Below are 17,807 nucleotides of genomic sequence, written 5' to 3'. Positions count from 1 at the left end.
AGTAACTCACAACAGCAGGACTCCCAGTGTAACTCATATCATTACAGCACCCAGAGTAACTCACACCACCAGGACTCCCAGTGTAATTCACAGCATTACAGCACTCAGAGTAACTCACACCAGTATGACTCCCAGTGTAATTCACAGCATTACAGCACCCAGAGTAACTCACACCAGTATGACTCCCAGTGTAATTCACAGCATTACAGCACCCAGAGTAACTCACACCAGCAGGACTCCCAGTGTAACTCATATCATTACAGCACCCAGAGTAACTCACATCAGCAGGACTCCCAGTGTAACTCATATCATTACAGCACCCAGAGTAACTCACACCACCAGGACTCCCAGTGTAATTCACAGCATTACAGCACTCAGAGTAACTCACACCAGTATGACTCCCAGTGTAACTCACATCATTACAGCACCCAGAGTAACTCACACCAGCAGGACTCCGGGTGTAACTCACAGCATTACAGCACCCAGAGTAACCCACACCAGTATGACTCCCAGTGTAACTCACATCATTACAGCACCCAGAGTAACTCACACCAGTATGACTCACAATGTAACTCATATCATTACAGCACCCAGAGTAACTCACACCAGTATGACTCCCAGTGTAACTCACAGCATTACAACACTCGCCTCAGGACGCCCCAGAGACTGTGGACCTAGAAGCTGAGGCCCCAGATGCTGAGGCCCTAGAGACTGAGGTTCCAGAGTCCCCAAAGGCCGAGGCCTGAGAAGGCCTGGGGCCCCCAGCGGCCTGCGATGCCCCAGAGACTGAGGCCGCAGAGACGGAGACCCTAGAGGCTGAGACCCTAGAGGCTGAGACCCTAGAGGCTGAGACCCTAGACGCTGAGGCCCAAAGAGGCCCCAGAGACTTGAGACTGAGGCGCCACATGCTGAGGCCTGAGGAGGTCATGGTGACCCTTGAGACTGAGTCCTGAGAAGTCCTAGAGTCTGAGGCCCCAGAAACTGAGACCCCAGAGGCTGAGGAACCAGAGACTGTGGTTCCAGAGGCTTACGAGGCTCCAGAGGATGAGGTCTGAAGAGACCTGGGGGTCAGAAACTGAGGCCCAGAGACTGAGGCCCAAGATACTATGGACTAAGGAGGCCCAGAGGCTGAGGACCCGGCCCCAGAGACTGAGATCCCAGAGACTGAGGTCCCAGAAACTGAGACCCCAGAGGCTGAGGCCCTAGAAACTGAGGTTCCAGAGGCTGACGAGGCTCCAGAGGATGAGGTCTGAAGAGACCTGGGGGGTCAGAAACTGAGGCCCAAGATACTATGGACTAAGGAGGCCCAGAGGCTGAGGACCCGGCCCCAGAGACTGAGATCCCAGAGACTGAGACCCCAGAGGCTGAGGCCCCAGAGACTGAGGTCCCAGAAACTGAGACCCCAGAGGCTGAGGCCCTAGAGACTGAGGTTCCAGAGGCTGACGAGGCTCCAGAGGATGAGGTCTGAAGAGACCTGGTGGGGGTCAGAAACTGAGGCCCAGAGACTGAGGCCCAAGATACTATGGACTAAGGAGGCCCAGAGGCTGAGGACCCGGCCCCAGAGACTGAGACCCCAGAGACTGAGACCCCAGAGGCTGTGGCCCCAGAGACTGAGACCCCAGAGACTGAGACCCCAGAGACTGAGACCCCAGAGACTGAGACCCCAGAGGCTGAGGCCCCAGAGACTAAGACCCCAGAGGCTGAGGCCCCAGAGACTGAGACCCCAGAGGCTGAGGCCCCAGAGACTGAGGTCTCAGAAACTGAGACCCCAGAGGCTGAGACCCTAGAGACTGAGGTTCCAGAGGCTGACGAGGCTCCAGAGGATGAGGTCTGAAGAGACCTGGGGGGTGGGTCAGAAACTGAGGCCCAGAGACTGAGGCCCAAGATACTATGGACTAAGGAGGCCCAGAGGCCGAGGACCCGGCCCCAGAGACTGAGACCCCAGAGACTGAGACTCCAGAGGCTGAGGCCCCAGAGACTGAGGCCCCAGAGACTGAGACCCCAGAGGCTGAGGCCCCAGAGACTGAGGCCCCAGAGACTGAGACTCCAGAGGCTGAGGCCCCAGAGACTGAGGCCCCAGAGACTGAGACCCCAGAGGCTGAGACCCCAGAGGCTGAGGCCCCAGAGGCTGAGGCCCCAGAGACTGAGACCCCAGTGGCTGAGGCCCCAGAGACTGAGGTCCCAGAAACTGAGACCCCAGAGGCTGAGGCCCCAGAGACTGAGGCCCCAGAGACTGAGGTTCCATAGACTAAGGCCCCAGACACTGAGACTCCAGAGGCTGAGGCCCCAGAGACTGAGGCCCCAGAGACTGAGACCCCAGAGGCTGAGGCCCCAGAGACTGAGACCCCAGAGACTGAGACCCAAGAGGCTGAGGCCCCAGAGACTGAGGTCCCAAAAACTGAGACCCCAAAGGCTGAGGCCCCAGAGACTGAGACCCCAGAGGCTGAGGCCCCAGAGACTGAGGTCTCAGAAACTGAGACCCCAGAGGCTGAGGCCCTAGAGACTGAAGTTCCAGAGGCTGACGAGGCTCCAGGGGATGAGGTCTGAAGAGACCTGGGGAGGGGGGGGTCAGAAACTGAGGCCCAGAGACTGAGTCCCAAGATACTATGGACTAAGGAGGCCCAGAGGCTGAGGACCCGGCCCCAGAGACCATGGGGCCGATTCACAGAACTAACTTAAGACAAAATCCTAAACTTACTACTTTTGGTATTCACAGAAGTTAGGATTTTGTCTTAAGTTTGTCTTAAGACAAACTTAAGACAGACTTAAGACAGTCTTAAGACAGACTTAAGACAGTCTTAAGACAGACTTAAGACAAACTTAAGACAGACTTTAGACAGACTTAAGACAGACTTAAGACAAACTTAAGACAAAATCCTAACTTAAGTCTGTCTTAAGTCTGCCTTAAGTCTGTCTTAAGTCTGTCTTAAGTTTGTCTTAAGTCTGTCTTAAGACTGTCTTAAGTCTGTCTTAAGACTGTCTTAAGTCTGTCTTAAGTTTGTCTTAAGACAAACTTAAGACAAAATCCTAACTTCTGTGAATACCAAAAGTAGTAAGTTTAGGATTTTGTCTTAAGTTAGTTCTGTGAATCAGGCCCTGAGACCCCAGAGACTGAGACCCCAGAGACTGAGACCCCAGAGACTGAGACCCCAGAGGCTGAGGCCCCAGAAACTGAGGCCCCAGAGACTGAGACCCCAGAGGCTGAGGCCCCAGAGACTGAGGTCCCAGAAACTGACACCCCAGAGGCTGTGTCCCAAAAAGGCCCCAGAAGCTGAGGTCCGAGCAGGTCCGGGGGGGGGCCCAGACCTGGACTCGGGAGTGCTCACCCTTCAGGACGTGCTCACATATTCACTGAAAGACGCACAGCTAGGGCTCCTCCCAGGGGGAATATCTCGGGAACAGGCCTTTTTGAGGCGGCTTGACCACCAATATGGATGAAGGCCATGGAGGGACGGCCTCTGTGTGTCGGCCTTCGGGGAAACGCTGTTGAGGTGAGACCTATTATTATAATGTGGAGACCTAGCAGTAATGCGGCTGTCCGAGGCCCCCGCAGGGGGCCACTGAAGAGGGCAGCCCTCTAGTACCATCTGGGCACCCCACACCCCCTTATGGGCAGGGACTCAGAGAGGAGTCCCCCAAGCCTTGGCGCAGCACGCTAGGCGAGCAGCGTCACTTCCGGGCGCGAGGACAGGGGGAGGGGTATATAGTCCTCCCCCACCATCTTGTCGTTCTCTTTCGCGGGCCGGACACGCTGTCTCCCACCCTACCGCTTACCCAGCGTGGTTCGTGGCAGGCAGGAGGCAGAGAATGTTGTAATGTTGTCTTTTTTCGTTGCAGGCGGATTTACAGGGTGATCTGGAAGCAGAGCGGTACAGAAGGGTACCTCTCCGCGGCACCATAGGGGGTACCAGAGCCAAGGCCCAGGGGCCTTATGGGAGGTTCCTGGAGAACCGTGTCGGCGCCTGTTAGTCCTTCGGGCGGTTGTGGGCCTGAACAACAGGGGGTTTGCTATGCTATGCTCCGCCCTGAAAGGGGCGTGAGTAATAAGGAACGGTACGTGATCCGGGAAGAGGATCACCACAAGTGGCAGCACAGATGGGGTTCGCCTCAGTGCTGCTTGGCTCATCAGGCGGGCAGGCGGCCCAGAAGGTTGCCTGCCCTTGGATCGCCCATAAGATAACCCACCATATTACATAACGGTGTATGTAATAAACCTGCAGCAATTTTACCCAAACAAGAAATGTGTTGTGTGTTTATTTATTAGCATGCATGTTACGTTGGAGGGGTGGGGAAGGTTGCCAATGGTGGTACTATGACGACACAGGCACTTGGTTTACAGGTGCCAGGAGATAATCCACGTGCAGTCTCTCCCCTTTTATTTAACCCCGCAGGCCACGCCTGGCCTGCGGATGACATGGGCACAGTTCCCACCAGCCTACAGAAATACAGGAATGCTAACCATTACACTCTGCACGCATTGTCCATGACAGTGAGTCACTTTGAGTTCACACCTTAGCTTCTTCAAGTGAGGTCAAAGTTCACAGGTTATTTGGGTGGGGTCGTGTGCAGGCACTTGACTAGGATATTAGATGTGTTTACCTGGGTGGGGGTGGTTTCTGGGGCGGCGGGGTTTGCTGTTGCGTGTCTGGATTGCCTGCGTCATGGTGCTCATGGGATCTTTGATAGATTGGTTGACGGGTGGTTTAGAGGACTCCTGCCCTCGTCTCCCGCTAACTGTATACAAGACACACCAGGGCGCCTTCGTATCACTTGTTAACATGGGCTGTCCGGTGATTGGGCAGTTACGTGAAGCGCCATCTGGTCCGGACCTCCCACACACGTAATAAGGTGCACATTGCATGTCTCCAGGAAACACACATGATGCAATCAGAGAAAGCGAAACTTAAGAAGAAATAGTGAGGGCAGATCTATCCCTCCACCCAATCGGCATATGACGGGGGGGTCAGTTTGGGCAGCCTTGGGTATCCTTCAAGCTTACAAACTCAGATGGATTTGGAGGGGAGGTAGATCCTTCTGCAAGGAATGTTGGATGGTAGAGACATTCCATCATCCCAACAAGGACGACAAGGACGATCTCTACAGGATACAGGCACGGCCGGACTGGGAACATGCCCAGGGTCGGGTGGGGGGTTGCTAGTGAGAAGCACCACTCCTGCTTTTGTTACAGTGAACCGATACTGCACCACTGCTGCAAAACCGGCCCCCAGTAACAAAACCAGCCCCCACGGGTACAAAACCCACCCCCACCTCTCCAGCACACCTGGGAAACGCCCAGTACCCTGTCTGGCCCTGGATACAGGACCTGCTGATGGGCGTATAAACCTCCCAGCGTCATGGGTGGGAGACTTCCATTGTATACTGGAAGGGGAAATGGATAGATCCCTCCCAAAAACACTCAAAGCCCAGCATTGTCTCTGGAATTCAAGAGGCGATGCTTCATGCGGACAGCAGGGGTGTCTGGAGGGAATTACACCGACTACACAATAATACTCATGTCCCTCGTTGACGTATAATACTGCAGATGGCACCAAGGGCTGGTGATGGGAGAGCTGGATACCTGGCTAGGTTTCTGTCGGACCATTCCCCGTTGCTGGTAGGATTTGAAGGTGGGGGTGGATGCAGAGGGTCTGTTGTCTGGTGGCGCCCCCCAAGAGTGTTAACAGATCCGGAGTGTAGACAAGACTTACAAGACAGGATGTCCACTTACCTGGACATCACATGGGGCTCCAGGGAGTAATGTGTGGGAGGTAATGAAGGCGGTATCCCATGGGGTATGTATGGGAAAGGTATATGGGGTAAAACAGCATCTTCAGAGGGAACTAGCCCCACAGGAAGTCTATGTGGCTACCCTGCATACGGAGGACCATGAGACATGAGACCAAGTGACCAACCTGTTGGACGCCCGCAGATCCCTGGACAAGACGTGGGATAGGCTCGACAAACTGACTGCGGGTGTCTCTCCGATGCCTACATAGGGAGGGGAACAAGCACAGTAGACTATTGTTTGGATTCTAAAAAGTGGGACAGAGGTACCCCGGTCAAACTCTTGTGTCGCCCTGATAGGACGTTAGTCAAGATGCAGGCTAAAATTGAGTGTACGTTTCGGGAACACCTGCGGACTTATAGAAAGTTTCAGAATGGGCTTCCGCAGAGTCTGTTGCATCCTTTCTAGTGGGGTCGAGCTGCCGCATGTGCCTGTGATGGTCTGCAAGGATCAAGATGCAGATAATAAACTAGAGGAACTGGGAGCGGCCTTTGAGGGGCTGTCTGCAATTAAACAGCTTACCTGTGGATTTTTGCCAACGCTAAGCGCCTTTACTATGTAAAAAATTACTTGAGGTTTTTCCGGAGGCCCGAGCTCTGGTTGTGCTGCCTCCCACTCTACGAGAGGGTCTCATTCACATGATACAAAAACCCAGGGGAGATCTCTCATACGCATCCTCCTATAGATCCCTGACTAGGATTAACTCGGACACCAAGGTGCTGTGTAAAATCTTGGCTACACGGCTGAGATCGGTGGAGGGATTGCTGATGCATGAGGATCAGTGTGGCTTTATACCAGGTCGTTGTACATCCATGAACATACATCGGTTAATGCGTGCTGAACTCGCTGCAGGAGTGAGGTGTAGGAGAGTATGATCTGCTTCTTATAGTTACTCCCACTTTTTGCTGATGTTTCACTGTTTCGACTTAGTCTGGCTGGGACCATGCTATCCAGGACCCCAGCCTAGCTGCTTTCTCTCTAAATTGATTGCATGTACTTTAGGTACACTTCAGATTGGATTCTGGGGTGCCCTTATCAGTCCCTAGTATATGGTATACTATGTACCCAGGGCATAGGTACCCCAGAGGCCTCTCAGGGGCTGCAGCATGTATTATGCCACCCCTGGGAGACCATTCAAAATGACACAACAGGTCTGCTACAGCAGCCTGTGTAAGGTGGTGCATGCACCCCTTACTTAGATATAGGTTCACTATATCTACTCCATATCACTGCACATATAAACCTATCAGTCACCCCTATGGCAGGCCTTATCAATCCTGAAAGCAGGGTGCTGGGTTTTATGCGAGAGGGTGCCCATGCATGAGCAGAGCCCCTCTGCAGCTTTCGGAACCTCTTTCCGGGGTTGTTTGTGATGCAGCCAACCATATACTCTTAAGTGCATTATAACTTTGCAGCGAATGCTAACTTTAAAACGGCTGCTGGGAAACATGTTGTGTTTGGTGTCAAACACCGTGGAATCATACCTCCACACCAGTAACTGCTGTGGGAGGTATGATTCCACCCTACTAGAGGGAGAAATATGACAGCACCGGTACACCCGGTACCACCTTTGCAAATCCTGGCATCACAAAATGGATGCTGCCAGCCTCAGACAGGAGTCTGCCCTCCTGCTGCTGGACGAAACTCCGGCAGGGGATGGCTGGACAATAGGTTTCCTGTCACAGGGAGCTGTGGCCACCACCCAGACAGGCTTTAGTGTATTGGGGCTGGGTGGGTGAACTTTGAGTGTGCTTTGATGTCTGCACTGGGGGCACATTTGGTGTCCCTATGCATAGTCCAGCTCAAACCGGTTGCAGGGGCTATCAGCCCCTGCTCTGGTGCGAAACTGGACAAAGGACATGGGTGTAGACACCCCTCTGTCCTGACCATCCCATAGGTGGGTCCCCAGAGTTTGTCCCACCCCTTCCTTGGGTATAAAGTAGGAACCCCTGACTACAGGACTTTAGATTTACCTGGACGAAACTCTGCCACAGAAACCAAGTACTTCAACTATCTACACTTTGTTGGATGACCAAAGAATCCCTAAGTAAAGGAGTTACTCCCCTGCATGACAGGCACCAAAGACGCATCTGACCGGTTTGCATCTATGCAGCTCCTGACGGACTCCACAGATTTTGCAACACAGGAGGTGGGTTCCTAAGTTTCTCCGAGGCCGACCAGTGCTCTCAGCAAACCTGAGACCCGCAGCCCTCGTGGGAACCGTGCAACCTGAACCCCTGGACACCATGCACATTTGCAGCAGCATATGCATTTCGGCGATCCCTGAGGCTGTGCTTTGGGCTACTTGTAGTCCAGACCCCAAGCAGTGATTCCACTGAAGATTACTGGCCTACACTCCACGAGTGAACCGTGGGCTGGTATTTAGTGATTCCTCTTGAGGTCCCTTCGCGATCCCTTGTCCGCCGACCTGTGGGTCCCTGAGAAGGGAACTTTAACTTTCAATGGGCCTACCTGGTTGCTCCAGACGTGCCCTGACTCTCCATCACTTGGGGAGTCCCAGGACCTTGCTGGTACACACCGAAGCATCTTTTCCCTGACCTCGTGGGTTGCAGTTGCCAAGGCTTGCTGGTCTCCAATCCGGACGCTGACCCCCCAGCACTCAACATCCGTTGCGGGACAGCTCTCCTGTGGACTTTGGTCATCATCGATGTCTCCTGGTCCCCGTGGCAATGGAGTCAAGCTTCACCTCTTTGCACGTGAAACACCCGACATCGGTGGGCATTCATCTATCGTGCCCCTGGTCACTGGCAAGTGACCCAGACTCTGTCCCCTCTGCTTTCAGGTTCTTCTCAGCTCCAATCCAGGCTTGTATCACACTGGACACTATTCCTCTTCATGGCAGCAGCACTTTGCCATTGAGAACAAAGATTCCTGACACCATTTGACACTTATGCACCCGGCTTCCCTGGGTGAGGTAACACGAGTACTCCGGTACTCTCGAGGGTGCTGGTCTTAGAACCTTCTAAGTTTGAAAGGGTTTGCTCAAAGTCCTCTCCTAAGTGTCCTTAAGCTTTAAAATTCCAACCGCGACTTTCCCATAGGATTATACGGAGCTCGCGGCTGTGTTCTCACACTGCACGTGTCTCCCGTGGGTCCCCTGTGTCACTACCTTGGGTGGTTCCTTGGGGTCCCAGCGATTCTACGTGCTCTAGGCACTGTGTCTAGTCAAGTCATGGTTGTTATACCACTTTCTTGGTATATGGTTTGGTCTCCCCCTGGGGCCCACTGTGTATTGTGCTATTTACTGTCGTTCTAGTGATTTAATATTGTGTGCCTTGTGCTCTAATCTCATAAAGAGGTTAGTAGAGAGTGTTTAGTAATAAATACAAATGTTTTATATATATATGTACCTTGTGTGGTTCTCCTTTCATTTGGTCATTCAAGAGGTTATAATCTGGTAAACCAAGCTGCTTTACATTCCTTCAAGACTTAGCCTGAAGGCTGCTCTCCATAGCTACCACTAGGATAGCTTTCAATAAAGGTTGTCTTTAACATAATCATCAATAAAGGTTGTTTGGACTGCTACAGGGTGCCCACTTTAACCAGTGGACAGCATATGCCAGGCCAACTTCTCACATGAACTATGGAGTTGTCTCTGGCGGCTGGTGATATTGCCAAAGCCTTAGATACACTAGACCGCTCCTGTCTTCTGGAGGTCCTCAAACGGATGGACTTTGGACCATTCTTTGTTCTCTGCTATACACAGACCCCAGGGCCAGGGTTAGGAGCGAGGAATCATCTAAGAGGATTGGGGGTTTGAGCGGGGTAAAAGGCAGGGATACCCACTCTCTCCACTGCTTTTTGCCATTACCTTATTTATTTATTTAGGCGTTTTACATAGCTCTGGCCCGTAAAATTCTGCACCCCAGAGTTCACTTCATCAACTCTCACAAGTGGGTGGATCTGGGACGGTGCTGGACCTCAGTTTCATGAGGCAACGTGTCCCAAGACAAGGTACAGACCAACACATCAAACATTCAGCCAAATAAGACTCAATAAGGAAGTCTTAGAGGGGAATGAAGCATTTAAATGAATTATTACAACATTCAAAGCACACACTCAGCATCTTTAGACTGCAGAGGCATGAGTTGTCTCTATAAAGACGGTCGGTGCAGAAGAAAAGCAAACTCCAGGGAAATGCTCAGTCCCAAATGTGCAGCAGAATCAGTTCGGATGCAGAGAGCATCCCGGGTACCACCCAAGCGATTCAGGAGAGTCTCCGACTCACCCCCAAAATCGGGGGTTAATATAGGAAACGCCATAAGGCAGAATGAAAACTGCAGAGTCATCAGGGTGTGAGCTCAAGGATACAGGGGCTTATGTACAAGCCCCTTGCGCCGCCGGTGCGTCACTTTTAATATAGGAGAAAGTGCCGCTCCGGTGGTGCACAGGGCTTGTAAATAAGCCCCACAGGCATACTCAGCGTCACACGCCCTTACCACCTAAGCATTATCCCACTATTTCATATATTAGTTCAGCCCCTTCTGACCTAATGTCATCTGGAGGGATCAGAACAAACCAGTTACAAAACAACAGTGAACCGTTGTGAGTGAATGCAAGCCCGCGAGGAGGCAGAGATACGACACTGAGCCGCGTCAGAAAGCTTCCTTCGAGAACAGCGCCAATGGAAATAAACAAACATGGCGCTGCCTGACCGCGTGCTGCAGAATCAACAAGCAGTGACTGTGACAGGGTGAGGCGTCCATTTTGAACAAAATGGCGTCAGAACCTAGTTGAAGCTAGTTAACGCAAGCCAGGAAAATGCACTTGTATTAAAATAGTTTCAAAGACAATAGCATCATGACAGTTCACACATGTTATTTCGAGTGTAAGACCCCATTCGGCTCGTTAATTATGCACAAGTAACATAGAATGGAGCTGAAACCTCCCACCTTGTCCACGCAACGGGGTCTGTTTTGGCAACATCCACAGCGTTCCACGCTTGTGCGCAGCAACATCAGACACTTATGGACAGTTTATCATAGGGTTACGCCACCCTTGAAACGCAACGGGGTGCAAGGGTGACGCAACTAGAAAGTTCGATTTATCAAGCCACGTGAGAGCAGCCTGCGTGGCCCTGCGTGGCTTGATAAATCCAGAGTATCACAGCTGAAATCGCTGCGTTGCGCCACTGTGCTGCAGGAGGCGTTCCATGGGTGGTGCGCTGGTGATCCCACGCATCCATCCATGGATTTTGGTGCATTCCCAGATTTACCAACACTGGTAGACCTGAGATTGTGTCTACAAGCTGCAGCGCCCAAGGTGAGACGTAACGAGGAGAAACATCCTTATTTCTCCTCGTTTTTCCCTCTATGTGCGCTGCATTCTGGAGCACTAACACAGAGTGTGGGAAATGTCCCTTCCTGCCCAAAACAATTTTGCTTATAAGGTAGGAACCCATACGCCATGGTGCAAGGGTGCCTGCGTCGGCGCTAGGCAGCACATAGTGCGCTGTTGCAAGGAAAGGGCAGGACTGCGCTGTGTCATGTTAAATACAGCACATTTCTGCCCTGTCGCGCAGCGCAGCAAGGTACCTTGCTGCGCTGCTTGAAATAATGGTAAATCTGCCATTTAACGCCTGCATTGAGCTGTTCAAACCTCGCACAGCTCACCAGCGTCCCCTGTAGGGGAGGGCTAGAAATAACAGCATTTCAACCACGCCCTACAAAGGGCACCGTCAGCCCTATACAACCTGGATGGAGCGCTGCATGACCTCTTCAGATGCATACAGCGCTATATTAAATATGCAATCAGAGCACATAAGGATAAGGAAAGCGCTAAATAAATATTAATACAAGATTGTGCGACCTACAGCCCTGAGTCGAGCCTGTTTTACGTCATTTCAAAGGGCTGTTGAAGGATGTTTGGGGACCTCAGGTGCCTAGAAGTGGCATGCTGGCGCGCGTGGTAAAGGGACACTTACCTCTGTGTGTGGAGGAGTATGTGTCGGTCCCATCCCTCGCGCAGTCTTCGCCTGCAGAAAACAGACCCTGGGTTACTCCCTGTGGTACAGCATAGCTCCTCGAAGCTCTCCCTACTACATAGCGCTTTGCTTCTTTTCAGCCGCCACCTTTCATTTCTTCCTCTAACGCTTTCATTTTCAGCGCGCTCCTGTGAGGGCTGCAGACCTCTAGGCACTTGTTGCCACATGTGGCAGTTGTGTTACAGCGCACCCTGCCCTGAGGTGTAGTAATGAATACGGGACCCGACCCCTGTCTGGTAACAAAAGAGAGCCCTCATTGGGTCGGGTGGGGCCCTCACACCCTGTGCGCCGGTGCCACTGCACCCGTTGCATGGTTCATAGCTGGGCCCCTGGCCCTTCCACCCTCAGGCAGCAGTGACTCGGCTCCGGGTCTCTGTGAGGGAAGGAAGTCTGGTCTCCACCACAGAAGTAGTGAAAATACACGACCCAGGTTTCACTTCTTCTGGGGTGGGCGTGGCGTGCTTGCCCTTACGCGGAGCAGTGTGGGCAGCAAACCCAAGACCAGGAGCAGCGCCCTACGAAAGAGGCTCTGTTAGGACAGAGGTACTAGGGTCTGTCCTTAAGTACTGGCTGGAGGGCTGCTGAGGGGGCACCATCTCTTTACAGTTTGAGATATTGGGGTCTGTCCCTTAATATGAAGGGAGCTACCAGCTCTAAGGGCGATATACTGGGGTCAATTCCAATTATAGAATGTGGATGGAAGGGCACCTTCTCTGTTCAGTTCGAGATATTGGGGTCTATCTCTGAATATACAATGGGTAGGGGCTTCCAGCTCCACTCGGGCTTAACACTGGGGTCTACCCCCCTGAACATAGCAGGGGTGGGTACCATCGTTTACAGTTTGAGATATTGTGGTCTATCCCTAAATATAGGTTAAGAGGGAACTTAGCAGGTCACCTCAGTTAGGGGTCTGGGGTTCACTGTCTGCACATAGGATATAGGATGAGAATGACGCTACAAGGTTTCCTTATTCAAGATCCTGGGGGAGTTCTATCTTTATTTACAGGATGGGGGGTTGCCAGGTCTGGAATACTGACCTCGGGGTCATCGTGACCCAACCAATCGGAAGGAGGGGCTTAATTCAGTTCGGGGGTATTTGCCCCAGTTTGGGGGCACTGAAGTACACCACCGGCCTCCATGTGTGGCGGAAGACTGGATGTAGGTGTCCTGCTGGATTTAGGGTACTGCCTTACCTGTGACATGCAGGGCGTGGCTCTGCTGGACCACTGTGGCATCCTTCTGTGCCACGTGGCACGACAGTGACTCCCACGTGGCCATCTGAGCGGCTGGGATGTTGAGATGGGAGATGGCGGTCACTGCCCCCTCTCCCTCGCCTCTGCTGAAGGTGCTGTAGCTGAAGGAGACCAGGACACTCCCGTTCCCATTGGAGAACCAGATGCTGTCCACGGAGTCTGGCGCCACGTCATCCACAATGCAGACCGCCAGGGCCCGCATTTCACCATTCACAAGCATGGTGAGCGGTGGAGCCAGAGTGGGCCAGGCCACGGACCATGTGCCTGTCAGAACACACCCATCATTAATAGAGCCACACGTATTCCCAGAGCCTTACAGAAATAGCCTTACAGGAAAGCAAGTATTAGCAAAGCTTTACACATTCAAAGGGTTTGCAAAACCTTTACACATTCCCAGGTATTCCTAAAGCTTTACACATTCCCAAGTAATAGCAAGGCTTTACACATTTCCAGGTATTAGCAAAGCTTTACACATTCCCAGGTATTCCCAAAGCTTTACACATCCCCAGGTATTAGCATAGCTTTACACATCCCCAGGTATTCCCAAAGCTTTACACATTCCCAGGTATTAGGAAAGCTTTACACATTCCCAGGTATTCCCAAAGCTTTACACTTTCCCAGGTATTCCCAAAGCTTTACACATCCCCAGGTATTAGCATAGCTTTACACTTTCCCAGGTATTAGTATAGCTTTACACATTCCCAGGTATTCCCAAAGCTTTACACTTTCCCAGGTATTAGCAAAGCTTTACACATTCCCAGGTTTTAGCAAAGCTTTACACATTCCTATGTATTAGCAAAGCTTTACACATTCCCAGTTATTACCAAAGCTTTACACATTCCCAGGTATTCCCAAAGCTTTACACTTTCCCAGGTATTAGCATAGCTTTACACATTCCCAGGTATTCCCAAAGCTTTACACTTTCCCAGGTATTAGTATAGCTTTACACATTCCCAGGTATTCCCAAAGCTTTACACTTTCCCAGGTATTAGCAAAGCTTTACACATTCCCAGGTATCAGCAAAGCTTTACACATTCCTATGTATTACCAAAGCTTTACACATTCCCAGGTATTCCCAAAGCTTTACACATCCCCAGGTATTAGTATAGCTTTACACATCCCCAGGTATTCCCAAAGCTTTACACATTCCAAGGTATTAGCAAAGCTTTACACATTCCCAGGTATTCCCAAAGCTTAACACATCCCCAGGTATTCCCAAAGATTTACACATTCCTAGGTATTCGCAAAGCTTTACACATTCCCAGGTATTAGCAAAGCTTTACAAATTCCCAGGTATTAGCACAGCTTTACACATTCCCAGGTATTCCCAAAGCTTTACACATTCCAAGGTGTTAGCAAAGCATTATACATACCCAGGTATTTCCATAGCTTTACAGATTCCAAGGTCTTAGCAAAACGTTACACCTTCCCAGGTCTTAGCAACGCTTTACACATTCCAAGGTCTTAGCAAAACGTTACACCTTCTCAGGTCTTAGCAACACTTTACACATTCCTAGGTATTAGCAAAGCTTTACACGTTCCAAGGTATTAGCAACGCTTTACACATTCCCTGGTATTACCAACGCTTTACACATTCCCAGGTATTACTAAAGCTTCACACACATGCAAGTATGGCCAAAGTTGAACAGATAGTGCATGGAAGTATCAACAAAGCTATAAGTCTCTGGCGACGTAGATGAGTCGGGATCACTCTTGAAACAAGAGCTTCCCCTCATGATGTCACCCCAGAAGGAAACCACTTTTATTTCCGGATATTTGTAGAGTACAACGTTCACCGGTTGCTTGGTCACTTTGGATGTTGGCAGATCGTGGGCCTCCCCAGGTTCTTTAAAGGGGCAGATTTGTACTCTCTGAAGCCCTTTTCCCTGCGGGTGATGCTATGGAGGTTGCTGGTTATTCTCACAGAAGTGTCCATAGCAGGTCTTGTGAGTGCCCAGCTTAACTTGTGTGAATGTGGCATGCGTAGTGCTATCTCCCACCCTCGGCCAGTCTATCCCCTGTGTTAGCTTAGCGCCACAGTAGTATGTACAAATATCGGACACCGATAGACGTCCCCAACTTCCTGAGGGTCCAACTCACCATCCCAAGATACCAATAACCTCCAATAATGAGCTCAGCTAGTCTGCTCTACCAGGCGGTTTCCTTCTGCGGTGACATCACAAGGGGAAGCTCTGGGTTTAGCGTCAGAAACCTTGGGTGGTGGCATAGGAATGCCCATGCACCACCCATAGTACGCCCCCTTGGCGCCAAGAAATGCAAGGCTACGCTACGCACTGATTTGCGTTACTTTCAAGTTATTTACTAAATAAAGTAGACAGGGTTTAGAGTCAGAAAACTGTGCCCTGTTGAAGTAGGCGAGACAAAGGATGACTGTGTACATGTGCTGCACTTTACAGCACACATACAAAGAGGGAAAAGGGTTTAAGTCAGTGTATGTGTAGTATTTTGTACTGGAAGAGTACCCTTCAAGTACGAAACCTATGCTAGACTTACAGAGACGCCAGTGCACTATGGCACAAAGGTTTCTCCGTGGCGGATGGCAGCAGATTTGTGCTGTGCTGTGATGTACTGTATTGTGCTGTGCTGTGTTGTGTTGTGCTGTGTTGTGTTGTTTTGTGTTATGCTGTGCTGTGTTGTGTTGTTCTGTGTTGTGCTGTGCTATGTTGTGCTGTGCTGTGTTGTGCTGAGCTGTGTTGTGCTGAGCTGTGTTGTGCTGAGCTGTGTTGTGTTGTGCTGTGCTGTGTTGTGCTGTACTGCATTGTCTTGTGCTGTGCTGTGTTGTGCTATGTTGTTTTGTGCTGTGTTGTGTTGTGTTGGGTTGTGCTGTGTTGTGCTGTGTTGTGTTTTGCTGTGCTGTGTTGTGTTGTGCTGTGCTGTTTTGTTTTGTGCGGTGCTGTGTTGTGTTGTGCTGAGCTGTGTTGTGCTGTGATGTGTTGTGTTGTATTGTGCTGTGTTGTGCTGCTTTGCGCCGTGCTATGTTGTGCTGTGTTGTGTTGTGTTGCGCTGTGTTGTGCTGTGATGTGTTGTGATGTGTTGTGCTGCTTTGCGCTTTGCTATGTTGAGCTGTGTTGTGCTTTGTTGTGTTGTGTTGTGCTGTGTTGTGTTGTGCTGTGTTGTGCTGTGTTGTGCTGTGATGTATCATGTTGTGCTGTGATATGTTGTGCTGTGTTGTGCTGCTTTGCGCTATGCTATGTTGTGCTGTGTTGTGTTGTGCTGTGTTGTGCTGTGTTGTGCTGTGATGTATCATGTGCTGTGTTGTGCTGCTTTGCGCTATGCTATGTTGTGCTGTGTTGTGTTGGGTTGTGCTGTGCTGTGTTGTGCTGTGATGTATTGTGCTGTGCTGTGTCGTGCTGTGATGTGTTCTGTCATAAAGTTGCAAAAAATAGTGATTTTAAAATTGACTAACAAGACACAAAAACCTTTACTCAGCGCTGTCGTGGTGTCAAAGTAAAAGCAGCGCACATACAGTTTTAACAAATACCTGTAAGATGTATCGGCTTTTACTTTGACACCAAGACAGCGCTGAATAAAGGTTTTTGTGTCTTGTTAGTCACTATTTTTGGGACATTTCTCCACTAGCCCTGCAACCATCACCCCGAAAACAAACACTGGGCTTTTTCATATAAGTGAAGCCTTTGCTGCTATTTCGGTTGAACCATAACCCTCACTCCTCTGATGAGGGTCAGGGGTCAGCAAGAGTTCCCAGGTGATGACGCAGGCCACTGCGGCGGGCGATGGGACCTCATTCCCTTTTCTTTAAGACTCTCTTTTCACATTTGTAATGGTCATTGTTTCTGTTTCTGTGGGTTACATTCATTTCCAGACCTCCAGTTTTTTCTTGTATTCTGAGGGTAGGACACACAACATGCGTGAGAAGAAATAGTCAGGGTAGGACACATGACACATGTGAGAAGGGATGGTCAGGGTAGGACACACAACACGCGTGAGAAGGGGTGGTCTGTGTAGGATACACAACTTGCGTGATAAAGTATGGTCAGGGTAGGACACACAACACATGTAAGAAGGGATAGTCATTGTAGGACACACAACACGTATGAGAAGGGAAGGCCAGGGTTTGACACAACAGATGCGTGAGAAGGGATGGTCAGGGTAGGACACATGACGAGTAGGGAGCACCAACCTCCCAGTCAAGGAAATGCTTGGGTGAGAAGAGGCAGAACTTACCAGGCACCCCCAACACCGCCAGGAGCAGCATGGACACGGCTCTCCCTCTCCTGACCACCACCATAGCGCCGTAGGGTCCTTCTCACTGCGTTCGGGTTCAAGATGTCCTCGAGGCTGTCGGTGGCATGTACCCCCAAAGGCGTCTTCCCCAGCTCCTCCAAGCTGCCTCCTGCCACCAGCGCCTTCAGTTCCCTCTCTGGGCTCCTCTACCACCGCCTGGCACTGCCCAGCTGCGCCACCTCATGCCGCACGAAGGCTTCCCCGGGCACCACTAGCACCTCCCAGGTGTCCTACCCTCAGCGCCACTTCCTGGGGGTCCCCGGCTCCTTCCAACCGCCTCTGGGCTGCGGTGGCACCTGCTGCCTTGTTGAGGCTCCTCCAAGCTCCAGCTGTGGTGGGCAGAGGTGGCAGTTCCCACATCAACGCTTCATAGAAGCGCCCTTTGACTTACACTATGGGTGCCACTTTAACGTCTGTTTCTTCTCGTGTCTGAATCAGGAATACAGACTCATCAGAGAGAGATGACTCCTCAGTAGTGCTTTTTTAACCATCTGGGAGC

General features: G+C 51.2%; 1 protein-coding gene across 1 annotated transcript in view; it reads right to left on the bottom strand.

Annotated features, from left to right (window-relative positions):
* Positions 1 to 17,446, bottom strand: part of PTCRA (pre T cell antigen receptor alpha) — a 45,859-nt gene extending 28,413 nt beyond the window's left edge. The window contains exons 1-3 of the mRNA XM_085609102.1: positions 17,249 to 17,446; positions 12,983 to 13,306; positions 11,730 to 11,780 (exon numbers count right to left, since the gene is read on the bottom strand). Of these exons, the coding sequence (XP_085465228.1) occupies positions 11,730 to 11,780; positions 12,983 to 13,306; positions 17,249 to 17,312 (439 nt within the window). The 5' untranslated portion in view covers positions 17,313 to 17,446. The remainder of the gene's footprint in view (positions 1 to 11,729; positions 11,781 to 12,982; positions 13,307 to 17,248) is intronic.
* Between the last annotated feature and the right edge of the window lie 361 nt (positions 17,447 to 17,807).

The sequence above is a fragment of the Triturus cristatus genome, chromosome 6 (assembly GCF_964204655.1).
Source record: "Triturus cristatus chromosome 6, aTriCri1.1, whole genome shotgun sequence".
Taxonomy (NCBI): Eukaryota; Metazoa; Chordata; class Amphibia; order Caudata; family Salamandridae; genus Triturus; species Triturus cristatus.
The sequence above is the reverse complement of the archived record's forward strand: the minus strand, read 5'-3'. Positions and strand labels throughout refer to the sequence as shown.